The sequence below is a fragment of the Oncorhynchus clarkii genome, chromosome 12 (assembly GCF_045791955.1).
Source record: "Oncorhynchus clarkii lewisi isolate Uvic-CL-2024 chromosome 12, UVic_Ocla_1.0, whole genome shotgun sequence".
NCBI classification, from domain to species: domain Eukaryota; kingdom Metazoa; phylum Chordata; class Actinopteri; order Salmoniformes; family Salmonidae; genus Oncorhynchus; species Oncorhynchus clarkii.
Window position 1 is genome coordinate 78736439 of NC_092158.1, and position 19882 is coordinate 78756320.

At 42.4% G+C, this 19882-nt stretch overlaps 2 protein-coding genes across 3 annotated transcripts; both read right to left on the bottom strand.

Annotated features, from left to right (window-relative positions):
- Window positions 1-2839: 2839 nt before the first annotated feature.
- LOC139422275 (bMERB domain-containing protein 1-like) lies at window positions 2840-12617 on the bottom strand. Of its 2 annotated transcripts, none has more exons than XM_071173459.1 (6): window positions 12408-12617; window positions 7492-7615; window positions 4891-4964; window positions 4064-4178; window positions 3248-3318; window positions 2840-3088 (listed from the first exon to the last, which is right to left on the bottom strand). In XM_071173459.1, the coding sequence occupies exons 1-6, from the start codon at window positions 12484-12486 to the stop codon at window positions 2967-2969; spliced, it is 585 nt and encodes a 194-aa protein (XP_071029560.1). In that variant the 5' UTR covers window positions 12487-12617; the 3' UTR covers window positions 2840-2966. The 2 variants fall into 2 exon arrangements, with proteins under 2 accessions (XP_071029560.1, XP_071029562.1); XM_071173461.1 differs by having other exon boundaries at window positions 7492-7612; window positions 12408-12611.
- Window positions 12618-14590: 1973 nt separating this feature from the next.
- Window positions 14591-16986, bottom strand: LOC139422276 (major facilitator superfamily domain-containing protein 6-like). The gene is given in 3 exon segments (XM_071173462.1): window positions 14591-14732; window positions 14734-16567; window positions 16875-16986. Coding segments are annotated over 2 exon segments (1812 nt in total). The 5' UTR covers window positions 16512-16567; window positions 16875-16986; the 3' UTR covers window positions 14591-14698.
- Window positions 16987-19882: the final 2896 nt, after the last annotated feature.

Sequence of the window (19882 nt, forward strand, 5' to 3'; positions counted from 1 at the left end):
AAAACCCCACGCATTACATTTGCTTTGTGGTGACAGTTTAATAACGCTCCTGTCACAGGAGGTTGGTGGCACCTTAACGGGGGAGAACGGGCTCGTGGTACTAACTGGAGCTGGATCAGTGGAATCGTATCAAATCTATCAAACACATGGTTTCCATTTGCTCCGTTCCGGCCATTATTATGAGCCGTTCTCCCCTCAGCAGCCTCCACTGGCTCCTGTGTCTTTGTTTCCCATGCTCTCGACACCCACCCATGTCTCTGTGATGTGAGCGTGGAAGAGAAGGAAGAAAACTGATTATCACACTCACTTGATTACACAAAGCATTTGTTAGCGCAGTGATTCATAGAGATGAGAGTACGGAAAGCACAAGATTCAATTAAGGTAAAGATGTACATGATCTTGAAATAAATCAATTTAGCTCCTTATAACCAGCTTACAATATCCTTGCACAAGCTTTTACCTGGCTTGGTGGTAAAACAGTCCAGATTTAAACAGTTATTTAATAAAAATGGTTTAAGAATGGAGAATAAACCTACATTGCAACTCTTTAATTAGACAAGCACGCTAAAACCGATACAATATGTACAACCAGAAGTTCTGACATTCTAAGCCACAAAACATAATAACAAGTAGCCTAATCACAATCAACTCCCATGGCCATTAGGATCATAAATGTGAAAATACATGTTCAGTTCTCCACCCAGATAATGTGCTACTACCAGTCAGTTTGGATTAAACCATTGTAGAGAACTAAACATAAAACATACAGAGCATTGTGAGTGAGCTGATACATTGAGCAGACTGCACTCATTGATAGATGTCAGGTTAAAGAGTGTTTTGTAATAGAATAAGCAGCAGACAGTGTATTTCAAGGCATATTATCTCATTCAAAAGGGGAGAAATTCTGAGTTCCAGTATGCTTGGAAAGTTGTCCTTGATACTCTTGAGATGTTTGTCAAAGCCACGTTCACACTACATGGTTTCACTATCACACATTTACCTCTGTCACAAAGAATTACAAGTATCGCAAATTGGCAACAGCAATTCCCATCAGACCAATCAGCGTAATAGAAGGTAATGGGGAACAAAAAAAAGCAAAACATAGCATTTGAAACTGAAATTGAAACAATATTAGAATTGTGAAAGCAGAGAGCTGAATGTCATTCTGGTGACTTCCCCAGGAATCAGACACAGCTAATGACAGGGTAGGTACCACAGTAAAGCAGCTAGTCCAGAGGGGAGATACCAAAGAGCCAAATGACAGAGAGGAGGATCTATTTTGGCTCCTTTTTTCACCTGGCATGGAAGCCTCGCAAGCAGTGGCCTTTAGCAAGGTTAAGCAGTGTCATAGTTATCCGTGACCATGTAAAATGTCACCAAGAGACAGAGTGAGGTTTGCTAGTCATAGCTGTGTAGACAATGCCCATGGGAATGAAGTGTCAAGCTCTAGTGCATTAAAGGATAATTGTAGTCATAGCAACACATAACTGTCTAATTACTTTAATTGGACAGGGTCCATTTGAATAAGATAATTGCTATTAAACTGGTACTCAATGACTCTCCCGCTGCAGAGCTTTTAAACGTTGTCACTCACTGTTTCAAATCTACAGGTTTTACAGACAGCTTTCCTCATTTGTAGATCCGCAAATATACACCAACCATCCAAGGGTGGCCAGATAGCAAATTTGGGTCAGCTCCTGGAAATGACTACAGATAAAAAATAATGTATACAAATGGAAACGTTCTGTTGTCCGGGTTAGGGAGGGTTTGGCCGGTAGGGATATCCTTGTCTCATCGGGCACCAGCGACTCCTGTGGCGGGCGGGCTTCCCGGTTGGATGCGCACTCTGTTAAGAAGCAGTGCGGTTGGGTTGTGTAACGGAGGATGCATGACTTTCAACCTTCGTCTCTCCCGAGCCCGTACGGGAGTTGTAGCGATGAGACAAGATAGTAGCTACTAACAATTGGATACCATGAAATTGGGGAGAAAAAAGGGGTTAACATTTTTAGAAAGGATAGTTAATTGGTTACAGACCAGAATACTTATTTTGACCATGGTGATGAAGAAGATATGTGTTGATTTATGGACTTGGCTGAGTCAAGTTGGCCTTTATCAGGAAATGATCAGCAGGGTCGTTCCACAAAAAGAGTGCCTTTTGTAATCCCTTTGATATTATAAGTAGAAATTGTTCACCAATGTTGAATTTTAAAAGCCTGTTATATCAAAATTCTAAAATTATGATTTTTTATATAAATAAAGACTTAGAAAAGTGCAAAAAAATCAGCACTTAGACATGTCTCTCCGTGCACAATCTGTGACTTATTTGAAGATTTTCATGGAGCGGCAGGTAGCCTAGTGGTTAGAGCGTTGGGGCAGTAACCGAAAGGTTGCTAGATCGAATCCCAGAGTTTACAAGGTAAAAAGCTGTCATTCTGCCCCTGAACAAGGCAGTTAATCCACTAGTATAGGCCATCATTGTAAATTAGATTTTGTTCTTAACTGACTTGCCTAGTTAAATAAAAGGTTCAATTAAAAAGACAAAAAAAACACAACCCCACCATCATTGTAAAGCCCTAGTTATTTTGTTGCTTTGACAAAGTAATTTCTGAAGATTGTTATTTATTAGTGATTAATTTACGTCTGTCCCTCATTTTAAGGTCAACCCTGTTACGTGAACTCAACTCTCGTTTCAATATGAAGTTGTACATGTGCTCTTTATGACAGAATGCAAAAAAAAAAAGAAATCTAAAGTTGTTGTTTTTTTTACCAAGTTACACTTCTCAAAATGCACTAAATAGGTGCAATGACCCAGCAATAGATTAATTGATGGGAACACAGTCCCAACCGTCACTGTACATATCTTTAGGGTTATAGTCGAAGTATGAGAGCTCTGTCTGCCCACTCAACACAAATGACCCCATCCAGAAATCAACAACGTGTCTCAGTCTCTCCTCAGGGCAGGGAGTCTACATGACAGAGCATGTGAAGCCGCAGCACTCCTTCAGAAGGGTGAGACTGGTTTTGGTGACAAAGGGAGTGGACGAAGTTTGCTGGGCTTTGGAGGTCATCCTTCGGTCCTCTGTGACATCTGGGGAAAAAAGAGACATCATTATCATCCTCATCAGCACTGTTAATGTTATCATATTTTAACTTGGTTCATTCAATGCGTCTTGGACTAACTGCACATAAGGAAGCTTCATATTTGAACCTTGACTACACAGCACTATGGTAACACATTTGCACATACCTTTTTTCTTCAAGGTCTTGGGGAATTTAGACTGCAAGAAATCAGCCATTTCTTTGTCCTCCTCTCTCTCCCTGTTGAAGGAGATTTAGTGGTATGAGCACAGTTAACAAAAAGGTAAAATCTTCCTATATATCTTTCACAGCCACTGTTGCCATAAAACACAGTCATACACAAGCACGCACACACAAAATAAATAAATAACCAACTGGATAGAGACAAAGAGGCATACACGAACAGCTCCGGCATTTGTTGTTATGTGTGGATGGTGTGAATTCACTTTAACAATATATCATTTTCTCTTCGTGATTTTCTACTGTCAACATCACTTTACTATAAATTATTAAGTATCTGCTTCCCACGTATCCCCCACCTTTCCGAGAGCTGTCAAAAGTGTCACTCAGACTTGTAGTCAGAGAAGCAGGGATGCCTGACATGCAAGATAGATAATTTAGCACTGTAAACAAATGCAATGTGGAAGGGGCTTGCTTCCTCTGTCATTTACACTAAATATACACTGAGCAACACAACACTCAGCCCAGCCTCTAGAGAGAATACAATACCCAATAAACTACAGAAGTGAAAAATACCCTTTTAAATTCACCTCAACAGATCGATCGCATGGGTTTAATTCCCATTGACATGGAAGAATGTTCCCCAACTGGCTCAGATACAGTATGACTCAGAGGTGACAACAACTGAGTCACGAATATTAATGGTCACTAGATGCTACTTCGGCAACATGGATAGTTACAGTAGCCCTTGCCTTTAAGAACATGGCCCAACCCTCCTTGCCTTTAGGAACATGACCGCACTCACCTGAGCCTCTCAAACTCCACGTCATCCACCAGGAAGTCCCTGGTCTCCACCAGCTTGTGGATCTGCTGCAGCAACTCCTCCTCCCTCTGCCGGTCCTCGTTGGATTTGTCTGTGTCTGGAGTCATACAGACAGTATACATGGAGTGGTCATACAGCAGTCACAGACAGTTCATATAGTAATCATAGATGTTAGGAATCATTAAGCATTCATACAGCTCCAGTTCAAGATTAAGAACCAGGCAAATTAATCTTAGGCTGATGGATCAATAACCACCAGATGACTGTGTATGGTGTTCCTGTTATAATACTGAGAAAGTGGCGTGGATAGCATTACCACTGGATCTAACCTACCAAATGTGAGATAAACCAGAGAGAGGCTGGGGCTGAAACATTGAAATGATAAGCTGAGATAATGAGGACGTTCTGCTCCAAATCTTCCGCTTGTTTGTCCTGCAAATCTTTTATTATTGGCTTTCATAGAGCACTACCTGGACCATAAGCCCTTTTGATGCAGATATTCCCTCATTTTCTGGCACAGCGAGTGTGTGCTCTCTATAATGTGAATTGAACACCTCACACAAAAAAGATGCCATCTAGAAACCAAAAGGGTTCTTTGGCTGTCCCCATAGGAGAACCCTTTGGTTCCAGATAGAACCCTTTTGGGTTCCATGTAGAACCCTTTCCACAGAGGGTTCTACATGGAACTCAAAACGGATCTACCTGGAACCAAAAGGGGTTCTTCTTGGAACCAAAAAGGGATCTCCTATAAAGACAGCCGAAGAACCCTTTTGGAACCCTTTTTTTCCTAAGAGTGTATGGTAGCCTACCTGAAACAGACACCAGCTTCTGAAGTTCTTTTTTCAGCCGTGTGATTTCCTTGCAAAGCTGAATGTCGTCCATCCTGAGGGAAAAAAATAGAGGAATCTATTTCATTCTCAATCATAAACTACATTGATATACTTGAAAGGCAATCTCTCTTCACAGCCGTTTAGTATGACCCAGGGGAAGAGAACCCAGGACGAGGTGAGAATCGGATCCTGTCACGTATCGACTGTCAGTACAGGGGCTGTTCTTCTCCCTGTACCACACTTAGGTCTGACACTCAGGAATCAATCCTAATTGCTCTTATTGACAGAACAACTGAATCCCATACAGAATGCTTCCATACAGAGGACGGAGAGATTGTGGTCTTAAAGATACAATGATGCTGGCTCCAGTGTTGAGTGGTCTCTCTGAAGACACTGTGGCTTGCATGTATAGCCCCACGCTAGGGTTATACAGACAGTCACTACAGTCAGACAGATCCTGCTGGGCAGTAATAAGGGTTGTGACATAGAGGACCTTCTGATGTGATCACCCTTCCCCTGGTACCACAATGTGCCAGACAACCCTGCAGGTGTCCGGTCTACTGAGGCATAACTTTTCTCAAGCTCTCAGCTTCTGCAATAACTCCTCTATTAGAACGTGGTCAATATAACGACAGCGAATTATAGCAATTAAAAAATAATTGCTGCCGAGTTAAAAAAAAAAAAAAAAAAAAAAAAAAAAAGTGGCTGGCTGGCAGGCAGGCAGGCAGGCAGGCAGGCAGGCAGGCAGGCAGGCAGGCAGCCTGGCTGGCAGGCAGGCAGGCAGACAGGCAGGCAGGCAGGGCTACTCTACATGAGTGTAAAGATAATGACTTCTATTTAAAAAATAACATTTGGTGACTCCACAAGCATTTCGAACACAGTACATTTACATGGCCAAATACATAGTAGAATGTAACGCTATAGAATATAAGCAATTTCCCATTTCAGCTTGGTAAACATAGATATGATAACAATAATCATATTAGCCTATCCTACAGACAGAAACCACTTGAGTGGAAATGGCGAACTAAATTAGCTTTCTCCTCTTCTCAGGTGGACTGAAATTATTGTTGGCTGAGGGTTTATTAGCTGAATTAACTCTGATACCACAGGGCCTCTGAGAATGAGTCACTCCCCATCTATCGGAGCTGCAGCTGCATCATATCTCATTTCACTAATTGACTCAGGTAGGGAGGTTTAAGTAAACAATACTGGTCAGACACTGAGGCTCTGGATAACTGGGCTCAGACAATAAGAGGAAAATTAACTCCTAGATAAACATGCCCCAAGCCCTTTAAACACAGGAAATGTGTTATTATTTTCAAGCCACTTCATAAGAGTGACCAATACAGTACCTGCATCACAGCTTATTTGGGTGGAAATTGTGTACGTGCTTTAATATGGATTCCCTTTGTGTTACCCTGTCATTGTGTCTGAAGCTGCATCCCGACATTACACGTTCACAATAAAGCACCTCGTGGTGCCTACAGCATTAAAGAATACACACTGAACTGCATACACCTAATGCACTGCATGCAAGTGAGAGTTCTCATTTAATTCCATATGTAAACCATGTCATGTTTGTTTTTAATTTCACTTCCACCTAGGTAGATAAGGAAACAAGCTACTTTACACATCAGAAACCTAACAGTAATTACTTTTCCACATGAACAAAGGTACATTGCTTGTTATTATGCTATCACTGTTCAGTTTCTCTCCGTTACAGCTGTGGTCAGCCTTGAAAAGACCTTGAGCTCTGCAGCGACTGGCGTCAATATGCTCCTGTCCCTGGAGATGAAAGACGAGGAATCACAGATACAGTAAGAAGTGAGAAAAGCTCTCTGTGCCGCTGTGCTCATCTACTTAATGGTGAGCGGAAGTGCGGTTGTTTACCAGGCCAATAGTGATTATTGTTAGTGTAGAGCAGGGTTAGTGTTCAGTAATCATACTGATTCTCACAGAAATCCCATAGGATGTTTTACTTTGATTAAAGGGATTCTTATATGTAAACTCCAACCCGGAAAGGTCTTGAGGAGCAATAGTGAGAATGTAGCCTACTGTACGCATCGGTGCACATCTCCCCAGAAACTGGACCATCATTATCTTTTCTCTGAGTCTCTCCCCTCTTTCCCCTGCACATGTCACAATAATGAAGAAGAAACATTACAGCCAAGGGGATCGGACAGAGAGGAGTATAAAACCGTTTGTTTTTAGAACAAAGTCCATGTGCAGTGTTGAGACAAGTGTGCGGGCTGAGCTGGTAGACTAATAGGACAGCAGGCCAAGCGCTGCTGTCCTCTACACAGTCTTCGCCTTCATTAACAATCGCTAGATGCTGTCATATGTGGAGAGTCACCAAGTCCGAGGGGATCAACTCTAATGAGCCCTGTGAAAACCTGCTACAGTTCAACCACAACCCATTCCACAAGGAGCCAGGGCATGGATGTTATGTGAGACTGAAAAGGCCCAACATGTGTATCCTGTTCTTCTACCTCATACTAGAGGGCTTTGATAAATCACCAAAAGATGTCAGAAACTGAGTGTTGGTGTGATTGGATAGTTATTTAAAAAAATGCTCACATGTATCTTAATTCTGATTCCCTCCGTACTAGAACATCACGTATCCGCTCGATTCTGAAAAGCTCCCCTTCAATGTGATCTATTGTGATGGTGGAGTCCGCCATTGAGACAATGTCTTCCTCTGCTGGAAGAGAAACAAGAAAACAAAGATACACTATATATACAAAAGTATGTGGACACCCCTTCAAATTAGTGGATTCAGATATTTCAGCCACACCCACTGCTGACAGGTGTATAAAATCGAGCACACAGCCATACAATCTCCATAGACAAACATTGGCAGTAGAATGAACTGTACCGAAGAGCTCAGTGACTTACCACGTGGCACCGTCATAGGATGCCACTTTTCCAACAAGTCAGTTCGTGAGCATCCGCACACAAGACTAAGATCACCATGTGCAATGCCATGCATCGGCTGGAGTGGTGTAAAGCTCGCCGCCATTGGAATCTGGAGCAGCGGAAACGAGTTCTCTGAAGTGATGAATCACGCTTCACCATCTGGCAGTCTGACAGACAAATCTGGGTTTGGCAGTTGCCAGGAGAACGCTACCTGCCCCAATTCATAGTGCCAACTGTAAATTTTGGTGGAGGAGGAATTAATTGTCTGGGGCTGTTTTTCATTAGTAGAAAGAGGAGGAAGGAAAGCGCTACTAAGGTACACAATAGTACATTTTGGTAGATAGAAGGTGCTCTTTGGTAAAAGGGGTAAATTGGTCATCAAAAAGAAAGGAGGACAAAGGCACTCTTCATATAATTAATTAAAATGCCTTTATTTTTTATGGCATGTTCAATAGAAACACTTTTTTTTTTTTTTTAACCGAAGCGTTTGTGCAGCATGGCCTTCGTCAGGGAGTACAAAAAAGGAATAGAATGTCCTCTTTTGAACAGCTTTTCCAATTAGCCCTAATTGGAAGAGGGAGTGGTTACAAAATTGATTGGACAACACCTAGTAAGCAATACTATACACATTAAAAGGTGAAATACTGTAGCTAAGTTATAAAAATACAACTCCAAGCTAGAAGTATCAGAAACTGTGGAGTACAGCAAGGATAATTCATTTTTTGGACCTCGACATTAGTAAAAAATGACATAGGTTGTTTGCACACATCAATCTTTAGGAAGCCTACAGATGGGCATACCATTCTGAGGGCAGACAGCATTCACCCCAGAAGGCTAAAAGAGAATATTCCATATGGGCAATTCCAAAGAGTCCATTTGCGATCAGGAAACAGACTACAGTGTCAAATCTGCTGAATTGGAGAATCGCTTCTTGAATCAGGGCTACAGCGTTCAGGTCCTGAAAGATGCCTGTATAAGGGCTGGATTACTTGACAGAGAGAACTTGTTACGAAGGGGAGAGCCTTGTGATACATCAGAGAGAGAGTATTTTGTTACAAAATACAGCACTGAAGCAGAGAACATTAAAAGAATCATTAAAAATAATTGGGGAATCATCCAAAGTGATACGCTACTACGCCAAGTCTTTCTTGAGCCACCAGTCATAAGCTTTAAGAGATGTCCTACCCTAAATGACAAATTAGTCCACAGTTATCTTCCGGGTGACTCTCAAAAAACGTGTCTTGACCACAAACCCGAGGGCTCCTTTAAATGTAACCTTTGCAACCATTGCAGTGATATTGCACAGAAGAAGTATTTTGTTGACACAGCTTCCTAAATGGAGTATTACATCAAGCATTTCATTAACTGTAAAACCACTCATGTCATCTACAGATTGGAATGTCCACAGTGCAAGGTGTTCTACATTGGACGGACAAAGAGACACCTTCAAGACCGCTTAGCGGAACACAAGTATGCCATACGGGTAGGCAATGAAGACTACCCCATGGCAAGGCACTACAAGTCCCTACACCATGGCAACCCTGCCTCCCTACAAGCTATGGGTATTGATCATATTCCAGACTCTATTAGAAAAGGGGACCATCTTAAACAGTTAAACCAAAGGGAAAGTTTTTGGATTTACAAACTACAGGCCACTAAATACCCTGGTTTAAATGAAGATATGGATTTCTCACCCTTCCTGTAGGGTTGTGATGGGTCCATTTGCTGTCATCCAGTGGACCTTTTGCTTAATTTGCCCTCAGCTATGGTTAGACTGTTGTTGTTCATGTTTTGTTGTTCTAGTGTACTATGGAATATATTGCTTTCTTATTCTTGACACTTCTCCCAGTCATATTTAAGGGTAGAACTATGCTCATGTGGCTGAATGGAAGCAAGTCCCTGCAGCAGTGTTCCAACATCTAGTGGAAAGCCTTCCCAGAAGAGTTGAAGCTATTATAGCAGCAAAGGGGGGACCAACTCCATATTAATGCCCATGGTTTTGGAATGAGATGTTCGACCAGCAGGTGTCCACATACTTTTGGCCATGTAGTGTATTAGCAAGTTATTCTACTGCTACATTGACATAGTACTGTGCATCAGCACAAAAATGGGAACAAATGACTGCTTATTCTGCTCACGCCACCTATCCCAGCACAACATGATCGTGTCATAGATGAGAGGCCAGAACAGAACTCCTGTCTTTTCAAGTTAAGTTTAATTTGTCACATTCACAAGTACAGGGAAATGCTTAACTTGCAAGCCCTACCCAACAGTGAAGTATTCAACATCAAAATAGTATAACTAAGAAAAAAATTAAACATGAGAAAAAATAAATGAGCTATATACAGGGTCAGCACCAAATGTACAGGGATACTGGAGTATTGAGGTAGATATGTAAATGTAGGCAGGGATTAGGAAAAGTAACTGGTACCTGGATAAATAATAATAAACAATAACAACAATATTAAACAGTATGGCAGCAACATAAGTGGTGGGTGTGTGTCTTCAGCCTGCCTTAATTATAGCATGTATGCAGCACGCCTCCTGGGTTTCCTCCCCCAGTGGGACAGCATGGAGGGAACGTGCCTTTCTGAGTGGCACACTGCCAGGCTGGGCAGAGACTCAGTGGTGCGAAGACTGGCATGGCATGACGGCAGCTCTCGCTGAACAGTTGACTTCAGGATATTGATACATGCCTGAGTTTCATGAACAATGAGAAATAATCTCAGACAATGAGAAAGAATACAGAATCAGTGACAATTAAAGTAGGAAAGAGATGCTGAGCACCCATGAACTAGTACATTTCTAGAATCTATAATGAACTGGTTAAGGTCATCAGTTGAGTAGACTGGTGCACTCATTAACATTTCCTAATTTGGCAGTGGTGCCTCGGAGGGGGCCGGTCTGTTTCATTGGTCATAGTCTGTGAAGCGCTGTGATTGCTACTGTGAGGAGATCCTAGTTTCCCAAGATGATATGACACACTGAATATAATCATCTCCATTATAGTCATCTCAACCTGCAGTGGCATAGAACTGTCAAACACTATACATACGTAAACAACGCATACACTGTCAAACACTATACATACGTAAACAACGCATACACTGTCAAACACTATACATACGTAAACAACGCATAACCAACTGGTGCATGAATGTATACTGGGCAACTACAACAATATATCATTTGGAATTAGGACTAGTTTAGAATAACTGATAATCATGTAGATTCCTCTTCATTTGGTCTAGAAATGTTCCATCCTACAACAGACGATGGGTTGGATAATTGGAATAAACCATCCATTGCTCAGTGTAACGCTCTACAGACTTGCGCTGCACTGGCTGGGGATGAGTGAAAGAATTGAATATGATGGCGAGGGGAATTTGAGGCAGCTTGATGACAAATGACTCGGATCTCAGTTTTGGATTAAAAGGCTGAATGTCCTTCTTTAGTCTATTGTTACAGAGGTGCTTTTCTGATCCAATGTTATTGTGTTCTTAGTTAACAGTTTAATGAGGCAACTCAAGACACCTCCCATAGTGAACTGCCCTGACGAGTCAACAACTCACTCTGACCACCAGCCGCCCAGTTAGACTCCTTACCACTGTGTAATCCTGCAGTCCACAGAAAGCCCAGTAATGCACCACTGCTGTTAATCCTGCAGCCTCCTCACAAACCAGCTATGACTCCTCCAACAGTGCTGCAATTGGCTCTTAATTACTTCACCTTGTCAGAAAAGACAACATTAGGTAAAAACAGAGGCCAAATCACTAGGGAAAACCGAAGAAGTTTTTAAAAAAACGACTTCTTCAACCTCAGCTCAAACACCCTCGATTTTCATCATTTTGCCTACTAATTCCAAGCAAGGTCGCTCTATAGGTCGCCTTGCCGCCCCCAGCCTTCAGATGTCATTTTAAAGTGTACTCCCCTGCCTTCTGCAGTGCACACCCACTACCGGATTACGTAAAGATCCTGTGAACGTTCGCTCTGTTCTATGCCTTGTTGCACCAAGTTCTCTTTTCAGAAAATAATTCTCACTCTCAGATCTAATCTATCTATCTTTCATCACGAGTCTTCCCGTCCTGGCTTTTACTCCTAAATACAGTAACATTATCCATGTTCATGTAATGATTCTACTAGTACAGAAGAAGAAAACAGATATTACACAAGAATATCAGATCACTACTCCATTCCACTCACCAATGAGTGTCCTTAACCCAGTCAAGTGTTGTTCATTTTATGATCAGCACATGGACCAGAGTAACATCGAGCCTTATAGCCATGAAGAATATGACAACACTTTGATGTAATCTGAATTACTGCAAGTATTCAATGTATAGGTGGAGCTCAGTTTGAGTATCATATAAATCTCCATAAAGTCTCCAAATCACAAAACATATTGGATTTTTGTAAAGAAAATAGACTAAAACGTTAGGATTTCAGCACCACGTTCTATCAAACTAAATTTTTCCTCATGCAAAACAAACTCACAGTAGAATAGATAAAAAGGCATATATATACACAACTTTCTATGCCATGTACTGTATATAATTAAGCATTTTGCAAAGGCTCACCCTTCTTATCCGCTTTTCGATCCAATTTTGTTCGTTCCAAAGACCCATATTGTTTGGAGGATTTTCGCTCCTTTTCCATTTATTCGGTTTGAACGACTTCAGGCTTGATAATGATAAATCAGTAGCAGATAAATACCCTTAGCCTACTTTAGGCTATTTGAAAATGAAATTACACGGCGCAGCCTATTTATTTACGTGGCCACAACGAAACACCATCACCACGTGGAGAATACATGTTGAACGTCGGCTGTGTATTTGCAGAATAGTGTGATTTCAGCACCACGGACACAACTCGAATCAAATGACTGAAGTATAACGTGAAGCGCCACCGTGTGATTTGCAAAGGTAATGTTTGGAGGGGGATTAATATTCTACCACCTCAACATTTTTTAAGAATGAATAACATTCACATGTGATATCAACTTCCACCATTCATTTTCCATCATGCCTGATTGAGTTAATGCAGGAGCTGACATGATTTCATCCTGCAGGGCCCTTGAGGACTGACTGCTGAGGGAGCAGATGGTGCTGCTGTATAGGAAGCATCATCTGTGTTCCCTGAATGGGGCTGCCAGCCAGCTCTGTCTGGTCTGGCGAGACTGGGCTGGCAGCAGGTGCTGCCTCTGGCCAGTAGGTGGAAGCACTCCAAACCCAGTGCAGAGTCACTTACCATATAAACTGATCCAGCAACTGTGTGCACACAGGGACTTCAGACTAAAGTCCTCAGTAAAGAGCAGTATCCTATAGGCCTACAGTACACAGACAGATACAAATATAAAAGAGTTCAGTCAATTTCATGAGGTGACAATTCACCCCCCCACCCAATTTTTTTAATTAAAAAAAAAAAATCTCAGGTCAGGATAGTGCGTGAATAAGTCAACAGTATGAGGTGGACGTAAACAGAAGGACCCCCGTCTGAGACCGACTGGTCCGGTTGGAAAACAAATATTTTACTTATGGCGCCTGCTCAGGCTGATAGCGCCTTATCACTCAACTGACTGTTCTCTACAGGCATGAGTCATGACAGACAAGGCCAAATACAAAGATTCAAGAGGAGTTCCACATACTGCTGACCTTTGCTTTGTTACATTAAGAGGCGTATTGAGGCGTATTGACACAAGAGGCATTGGGTTTCCTGCTTGTGTTCTTTAAAAACACTACAAGACATTTGACACTACGCTGTTGTGAGGTATTGACATATACTGTCCACTGCATTGACTTACAATGTATCAATAAATATACTATAAACATCAGATAAACAAAATGTATTGTAATGCCAGTCATCAATATTTGAGAATGTCTTCAAGGCACAATAATACTAATATTTTTATTGATTTACTACTAGTCATTGGACATGTATATCAACCACTGTATGTCATGTACTGTTATATCCACTCCAAGCACTGTAAAGTAGACAAAGGTTTCAGGGAGAGGTGCTAAACTATATTAGTGTCTCTGGCAGATATGCTGAAATAACAGTCAGGTCAAAATGGGTCAAACTGTGGCAAGTTTGGCAAACATCCTTTGAAATACAGGTTTAGCAAACACCATCTAACCTACAAGTGCAGCAACCAACCACAGATAGCTTCTAATACTTCCCCCACACAAGAGGCACTTAATGTTTAGTTAGGAAATTGACCCAAAGGGTGATTTCTACTACAGTTGAACAATACATAACATTTTCACAGTGGACTCAAGAGAGTCATCTGTCATGTGAGCAGGCTAAACCACATATACAGGATGAGTCTGTTAGTCCAGGGTTTTGTCTCACCCAAAGACCACACCTGCACTCAAGTGGCCTTATGTTAGACAGTAAAGCTGCCTAACGTGGACTGTACTAACACTCATAAGCACTCGCACAGTCACCTGCTCACACTTAATTCTTCTCCGTTATTTGCTATCCAGAGTTTCTTGATAACTTATGCAAATGACAGTTTATCATCACTCTGCATTCACAATGGGTCCACCTCCAGTGCAATAGTGAGGCTTGCAGTCCTCACTATTGTGTTTAGTTTGTGTTTAGTTTAACTGAAGAATGCTAAACGCCTTCTGGGCAGGTGGGGAATGCTAGAGCATTAGCACTAAATGAATAAAGCTGCAGTAATGGAGAATTAAAAAGCAATACTTGGTTTTCAATTAAACCAGCCAGGGACGGATTCACTTAGCAGTTTGTGGAGCAGCAAAAAGGCAGACTAAATTAAGAGTGGCATGTCTGTAAGTGGTGGTGGAATCCTCCAGGAGCAGAATTGACACTGTCATCCTTCCATTGTGTTGCATATTGTTCCTTAGGTCTAATGATTTATACTCCTGCCCATGTCATTATTGCTTGTCATCCTCCATGGCTTTCTCCAGCCAGTCTGTCTCCTGCTCCGACTCTGATTCGCTCACTTCACTGGTGTCAGCAGCGAGGAGGCGGGAGTAGTTGATCCAGCGTTGGCGTGGGGCTTTCCACTGGAGCAGGGGTAGAAACAGGCACCACAGGAGCAGAATCACCGCCACACCTCTGAAAAGCACAGATACCCCAAACCTGTGGACAACAAACCCCCCGGCCATGCTGCCCAGCCCTGCCCCCAGGTCCAGAGAGAGGGCCTGGTAGACCCTCCTCACGCTCCTCTCCGTGCCCGGCGTGGCCACGTCCTCGCACTGCACCTGCACTGCCCACCAGAGGGCGCCACTGCTGAAGCAGCTCAGCACCTGGACAGGTATTGCAGCCCAGGGGCCCCACAGGAATGAGTAGTAGAGGCACTGCAGGGCCAGACAGGCCGTCCCCACCAGCAGCACCCTGCCTGGGCTCAGGAGCTTCGACACCCGGCCACTCAGCAGAGGGAAGGCGGCCCGGGAGAGCAACGCTACGGCTAAAGAGAGGCCCATGTGCAGCTCGCTGCTCCCATGGTCCTGCATCTGCCACAGCAGGAAGTCATCCACTGCAGACCCCGCCAGCCCCATTAGGAAGGCAGTGGCAGCACACAGCAGGGCACGGAGGTCCCCTCGCACCAGCTGTAAAGCTTTGAAGAGCCCAGTGGAGCGACTACGCTTCTTGTTTAGGTAGAGGGGCAGGAAGGCCACCACAGGCACGGCCAGGGTTGTCACAGCTGCATAGGAGTAGAAGTGGACAGCGCTCCTGGGTGCGTGTGAGCCAATGAGGCAGTCCAGGTGGCTCACCAGCAGTCCTGCACCACTCACCCCACACACTGCCCCAAGCAGCCCCCACACTCCTGTGCTACCATAGCGATCAGAGGCATCCACAAAATCCAAATACTCATAGAGCCCATCGTCCACTGTCCATTCCAGAGGGGCGGCCATCAGCTCCCATATCGACACCACGATGAGGAGCATGAAAAAGAGCTGGTGCTGGACGTCCATAACTTTGAGGTTGCCCAGGAACTCTAAGCGGGCCTCATCCTTCTCCCTCTGCTGCTGCTTCTCCTTTTCTGCTGACCTGCTAACCCTCCACACTGTGGGGGAAGTGTTGGAGGCGCCGTGGTGGGACTCTGAGCTATTTCTCTCCCCTCCTATACTGTGGTTGGCCACAGATACATTCACTTGTGTCCATTGAGTAGTCACATTGTTGGAATGTTGCAGCTGGAGTGTGTAGGTTGTGGCTTTGCTCATTGAAACAGCGGAAGACACAGTGTCACTGGTTGTCTCTGTAGGTGAAGATTCATGTGCTGCTGACTGGGACACAATGGTAGTGTGGGTGGTAGGCATTACACTGCCAACAACACGCACATAGTCAATCAGCTCTTCAGTGGGGCTCACATTGAGGTGAGAGATGTTGCAGTGACTGGTCAGCGTCTCAACGCCTGTGGATGGGATGAGCAGGAGGATGAGGGCTGCCCCTGCTGAACAGACCAGAGACCCTGTAATCACTGCCCTCCTCTTGTCGTAGTGTTTGGACAGAAAGCTAGCCAGAGGGCTCCAGACCAGGGAGATGAGATGTTTGGTGCTCATGAGAAGGCCCGTCATGGAGGGAGTGAGGCCCAGGTATCTGAGGTACAGGGTGAGGAAGGGGAGGATGCAGGCTCTGGCACAAGAATACAGGAAGTGGAAGGTGCTGGAGAGGACTAGAGCACCCTTAATGTCGATTTGCTTGTTCCTCTTCATGGCTGCCAGCCAAGTGAACTCGCTGTCTCACAGACTATCTTCATACAGAGCACGCACTGTGAATAAACACAAATAATATGTATAGAAACCCATAAACATGTTTCAAAACAGTAGCTAACTATTTAATAATGCAATATAGCTTAAAATCAAGTATAGGTACATAGCAATCATATTTAACATTGAGAATGTAATCATGTTTTTATTTAACTTTATTTAACGAATGCCTATTAGAAGAATTACTAAAATCACTGAAAATAAAGATAATGGGCCATATGTCCTTAATCAAACCTTAAATAAAAAAAACTGTAAGCTAATTCAAGAGCCAAAAACAACCACTAACATCAGTAGGATACAATGGCTTACCGTCAAAACGATGAATACATTTTTCAGCGCAGCTGGTGTGTTTGAGGCTAGTCAATGCACCTGTTTCAACCGAAGCATGTCCACTCCGTCCATGTCCACGTCATCTTTTACGGTAAACTGTTTAACACAACATATGCTTTTTGAAAGTACTTTAATTAGCGTATGGTTATTCTTTGTGCTCGGTGATTTTGTCTCTGACTTTTTACGTCTCTTATATCGTTCTTGGCAGTTGTCACGAGCGCATACCACCTGATATCACCTCTCTGTAGTTGAAAAAGCAGTTGTACACCTTGCACACATTAAGCTGTTTGTCTGCAGCGCCCTCAGGGCGCGAGGATGACAACTACGCGAGACAGGTAAAATAAAAAAACAGTTCAGGTAGTGAGTTTGTCCAGCCCTACATGATTAAATTAACTCAGTTTATTCATACAAAATATCCACACAGTCAAACTATGATATTCATTCAAAACATTTAAATCGGGTAAGATATAAGAAGTAATTTCCTCTGTGTTTACTAACACAGTGCCTTCCTTTAATAGCATAGTGTAAACAGAACATTTATTGCAAACAAGCACTGTAGAAAGCGATCCAAATTAAATACATTCAAAACATCAACAATTCACTGGACTGTCCATCAGGAATTTGCATGGAAATATACAACTGATAAATATGTCTTTATACAGTCAGTATGCTGTGTTACAGAAGATTACAAAAGTGTGTTGTGTTTCATGAATATCTCTGCACTTTTGTAGACAGGAGTGACAGCTCTAAAAAATTTACTGTGCCTGTTGAACCCCACCCACACTACTAGGCATTGGCATCGATTAAGCTGAACCACAGTGCACCTGTCTATGACCCATGACGTGAATGGGCAAATGTGGTGAGGGAATGAGAGCAATTCTCAAATTGAACAGTAAATCAAATCAAATCAAATTGTATTTGTCAGATACACATGGTTAGCAGATGTTAATGCGAGTGTAGTAAAATGCTTGTGCTTCTAGTTCCGACAATGCAGTAATAACCAACGAGTAATCTAACCTAACAATTTCACAACAGCTACCTTGTACACACAAGTGTAAAGGGATGAAGAATATGTACATAAAGATATATGAATGAGTGATGGTACAGAACGGCATAGTCAAGATGCAGTAGATGGTATCGAGTACAGTATATACATATGAGATGAGTAATTATATTAAACATTATATTAAGTGGCATTGTTTAAAGTGGCTAGTGATACATTTTTTTACATGTATGGCAGCAGCCACTCAATGTTAGTGGTGGCTGTTTAACAGTCTGATGACCTTGAGATAGAAGCTGTTTTTCAGTCTCTCAGTCCCTGCTTTGATGCACCTGTACTGACCTCGCCTTCTGGATGATAGCGGGGTGAACAGGCTCGGGTGGTTGTTGTCCTTGATGATCTTTATGGCCTTCCTGTGACATCGGGTGCATAGTTTCCTAGGAACGCGAAGAGAGGCGGCCATCTCTGTCGGTGCCGGAAGGGAGTCCGTCATGCTCCATCATGTTGTCTACTAGGCACATGTTGCATCACTCAGAAACAAATAACCAGGGTGTTTACAGACACAAGATCATCCACATGTATTGATCACATTTCTACTAATACTGTAGAACTTTGTTCTAAAGCTATATCCGTACCCATTGGATGTAGTGGTCACAATATAGTGGCTATATCAAGGAAAGCCAAAGTTCAAAAAGCTGGGCCTAAAATAGTGTACAAGAGATGATATAAAAGTCACGGCAAAATATTGTGTGGATGATGTAAAAAAAAAAAAAATGTTGGTCTTACGTGATTAATGACGCTGCACTTAATGAATTTATGAAATTGCTTCTTCCAATTATTGATTAACATGTACCTGTTAAGAAACTGACTGTAAGAACTGTCAAGGCTCCATGGATTGATGAGAAATTGAAAAACAGTATGGTTGAAAGAGATGAGGCAAAAGGAGTGGCTAATAAGTCTGACTGCACATCTGACTGGCTGACTTAATGCAAACGGAGAAATTATGTGACTAAATGCAACAAAAAGGAGAAGAAACTGTATTATGAAGCCAAGATAAATTATACAAAACACTGGAGTACTTTAAATGAAATTATGGGCAGAAAGACAAATTCAACTCCATCTTTCATCAAATCAGATTATTCAGCACAATACCGTTCGATGTTGGCAATTATTTTAATGATTACTTCATTGGCAAAGTGGGCAAACTTAGGCAGGAAATGTCAACAATGAACAGTGAGCCATCATATTCATGCATAAAAAATAATGAAAGAAAAGCATTGGAAGTTTGAATTTTGTAAAGTTAGTGTGGGAGAGGTGGAAAAATTATTGTTATCGATCAATAATGACAAACCTCCTGGCAATGACAACTTAGATTGAAAGCTACTGAGGATGGTAGCAGACTCTATAGCGTCTCCAATCTTTCATATCTTTAATCTGAGCCTAGAGGAAAGTCTTTGTCCTCAAGCTTGGAGGGAAGCCAAGGTAATTCAGCTACCAAAGAGTGGTAAAGCAGCCTTTACTGGTTCTAACAGCAGACTTATAAACTTGCTGCCAGCTCTTAGCAAACTGTTGGTGAAAATATGTGTTTGACCAAATACAATGCTATTTCTCTGTAAACAAATTAACAATAGACTTTCAGCATGCTTATAGAGAAGGGCACTCAACATGTACTACACTAACACAAATTACGGATGATTGGTTGAAAGAAATTGATAATAAGAAGATTGTGGGAGCTGTACTGTTAGATTTCAGTGCATCCTTTGATATAATTGACCATAACCTGTTGTTGAAAAAAATATGTGTTATGGCTTTTCAACCTCTGCCATATTGTGGGTTCAGAGCTATCTATCTAATAGAACTAAAAGAGGTTTCTTTAATGGAAGCTTCTCTAATGTCAAATATGTAAAGTGTGTTGTACCGCAGGACAGCTCTCTAGGCCCTCCACTCTTTACTATTTTTACCATTAACCTGCCACTGGCATTAAACA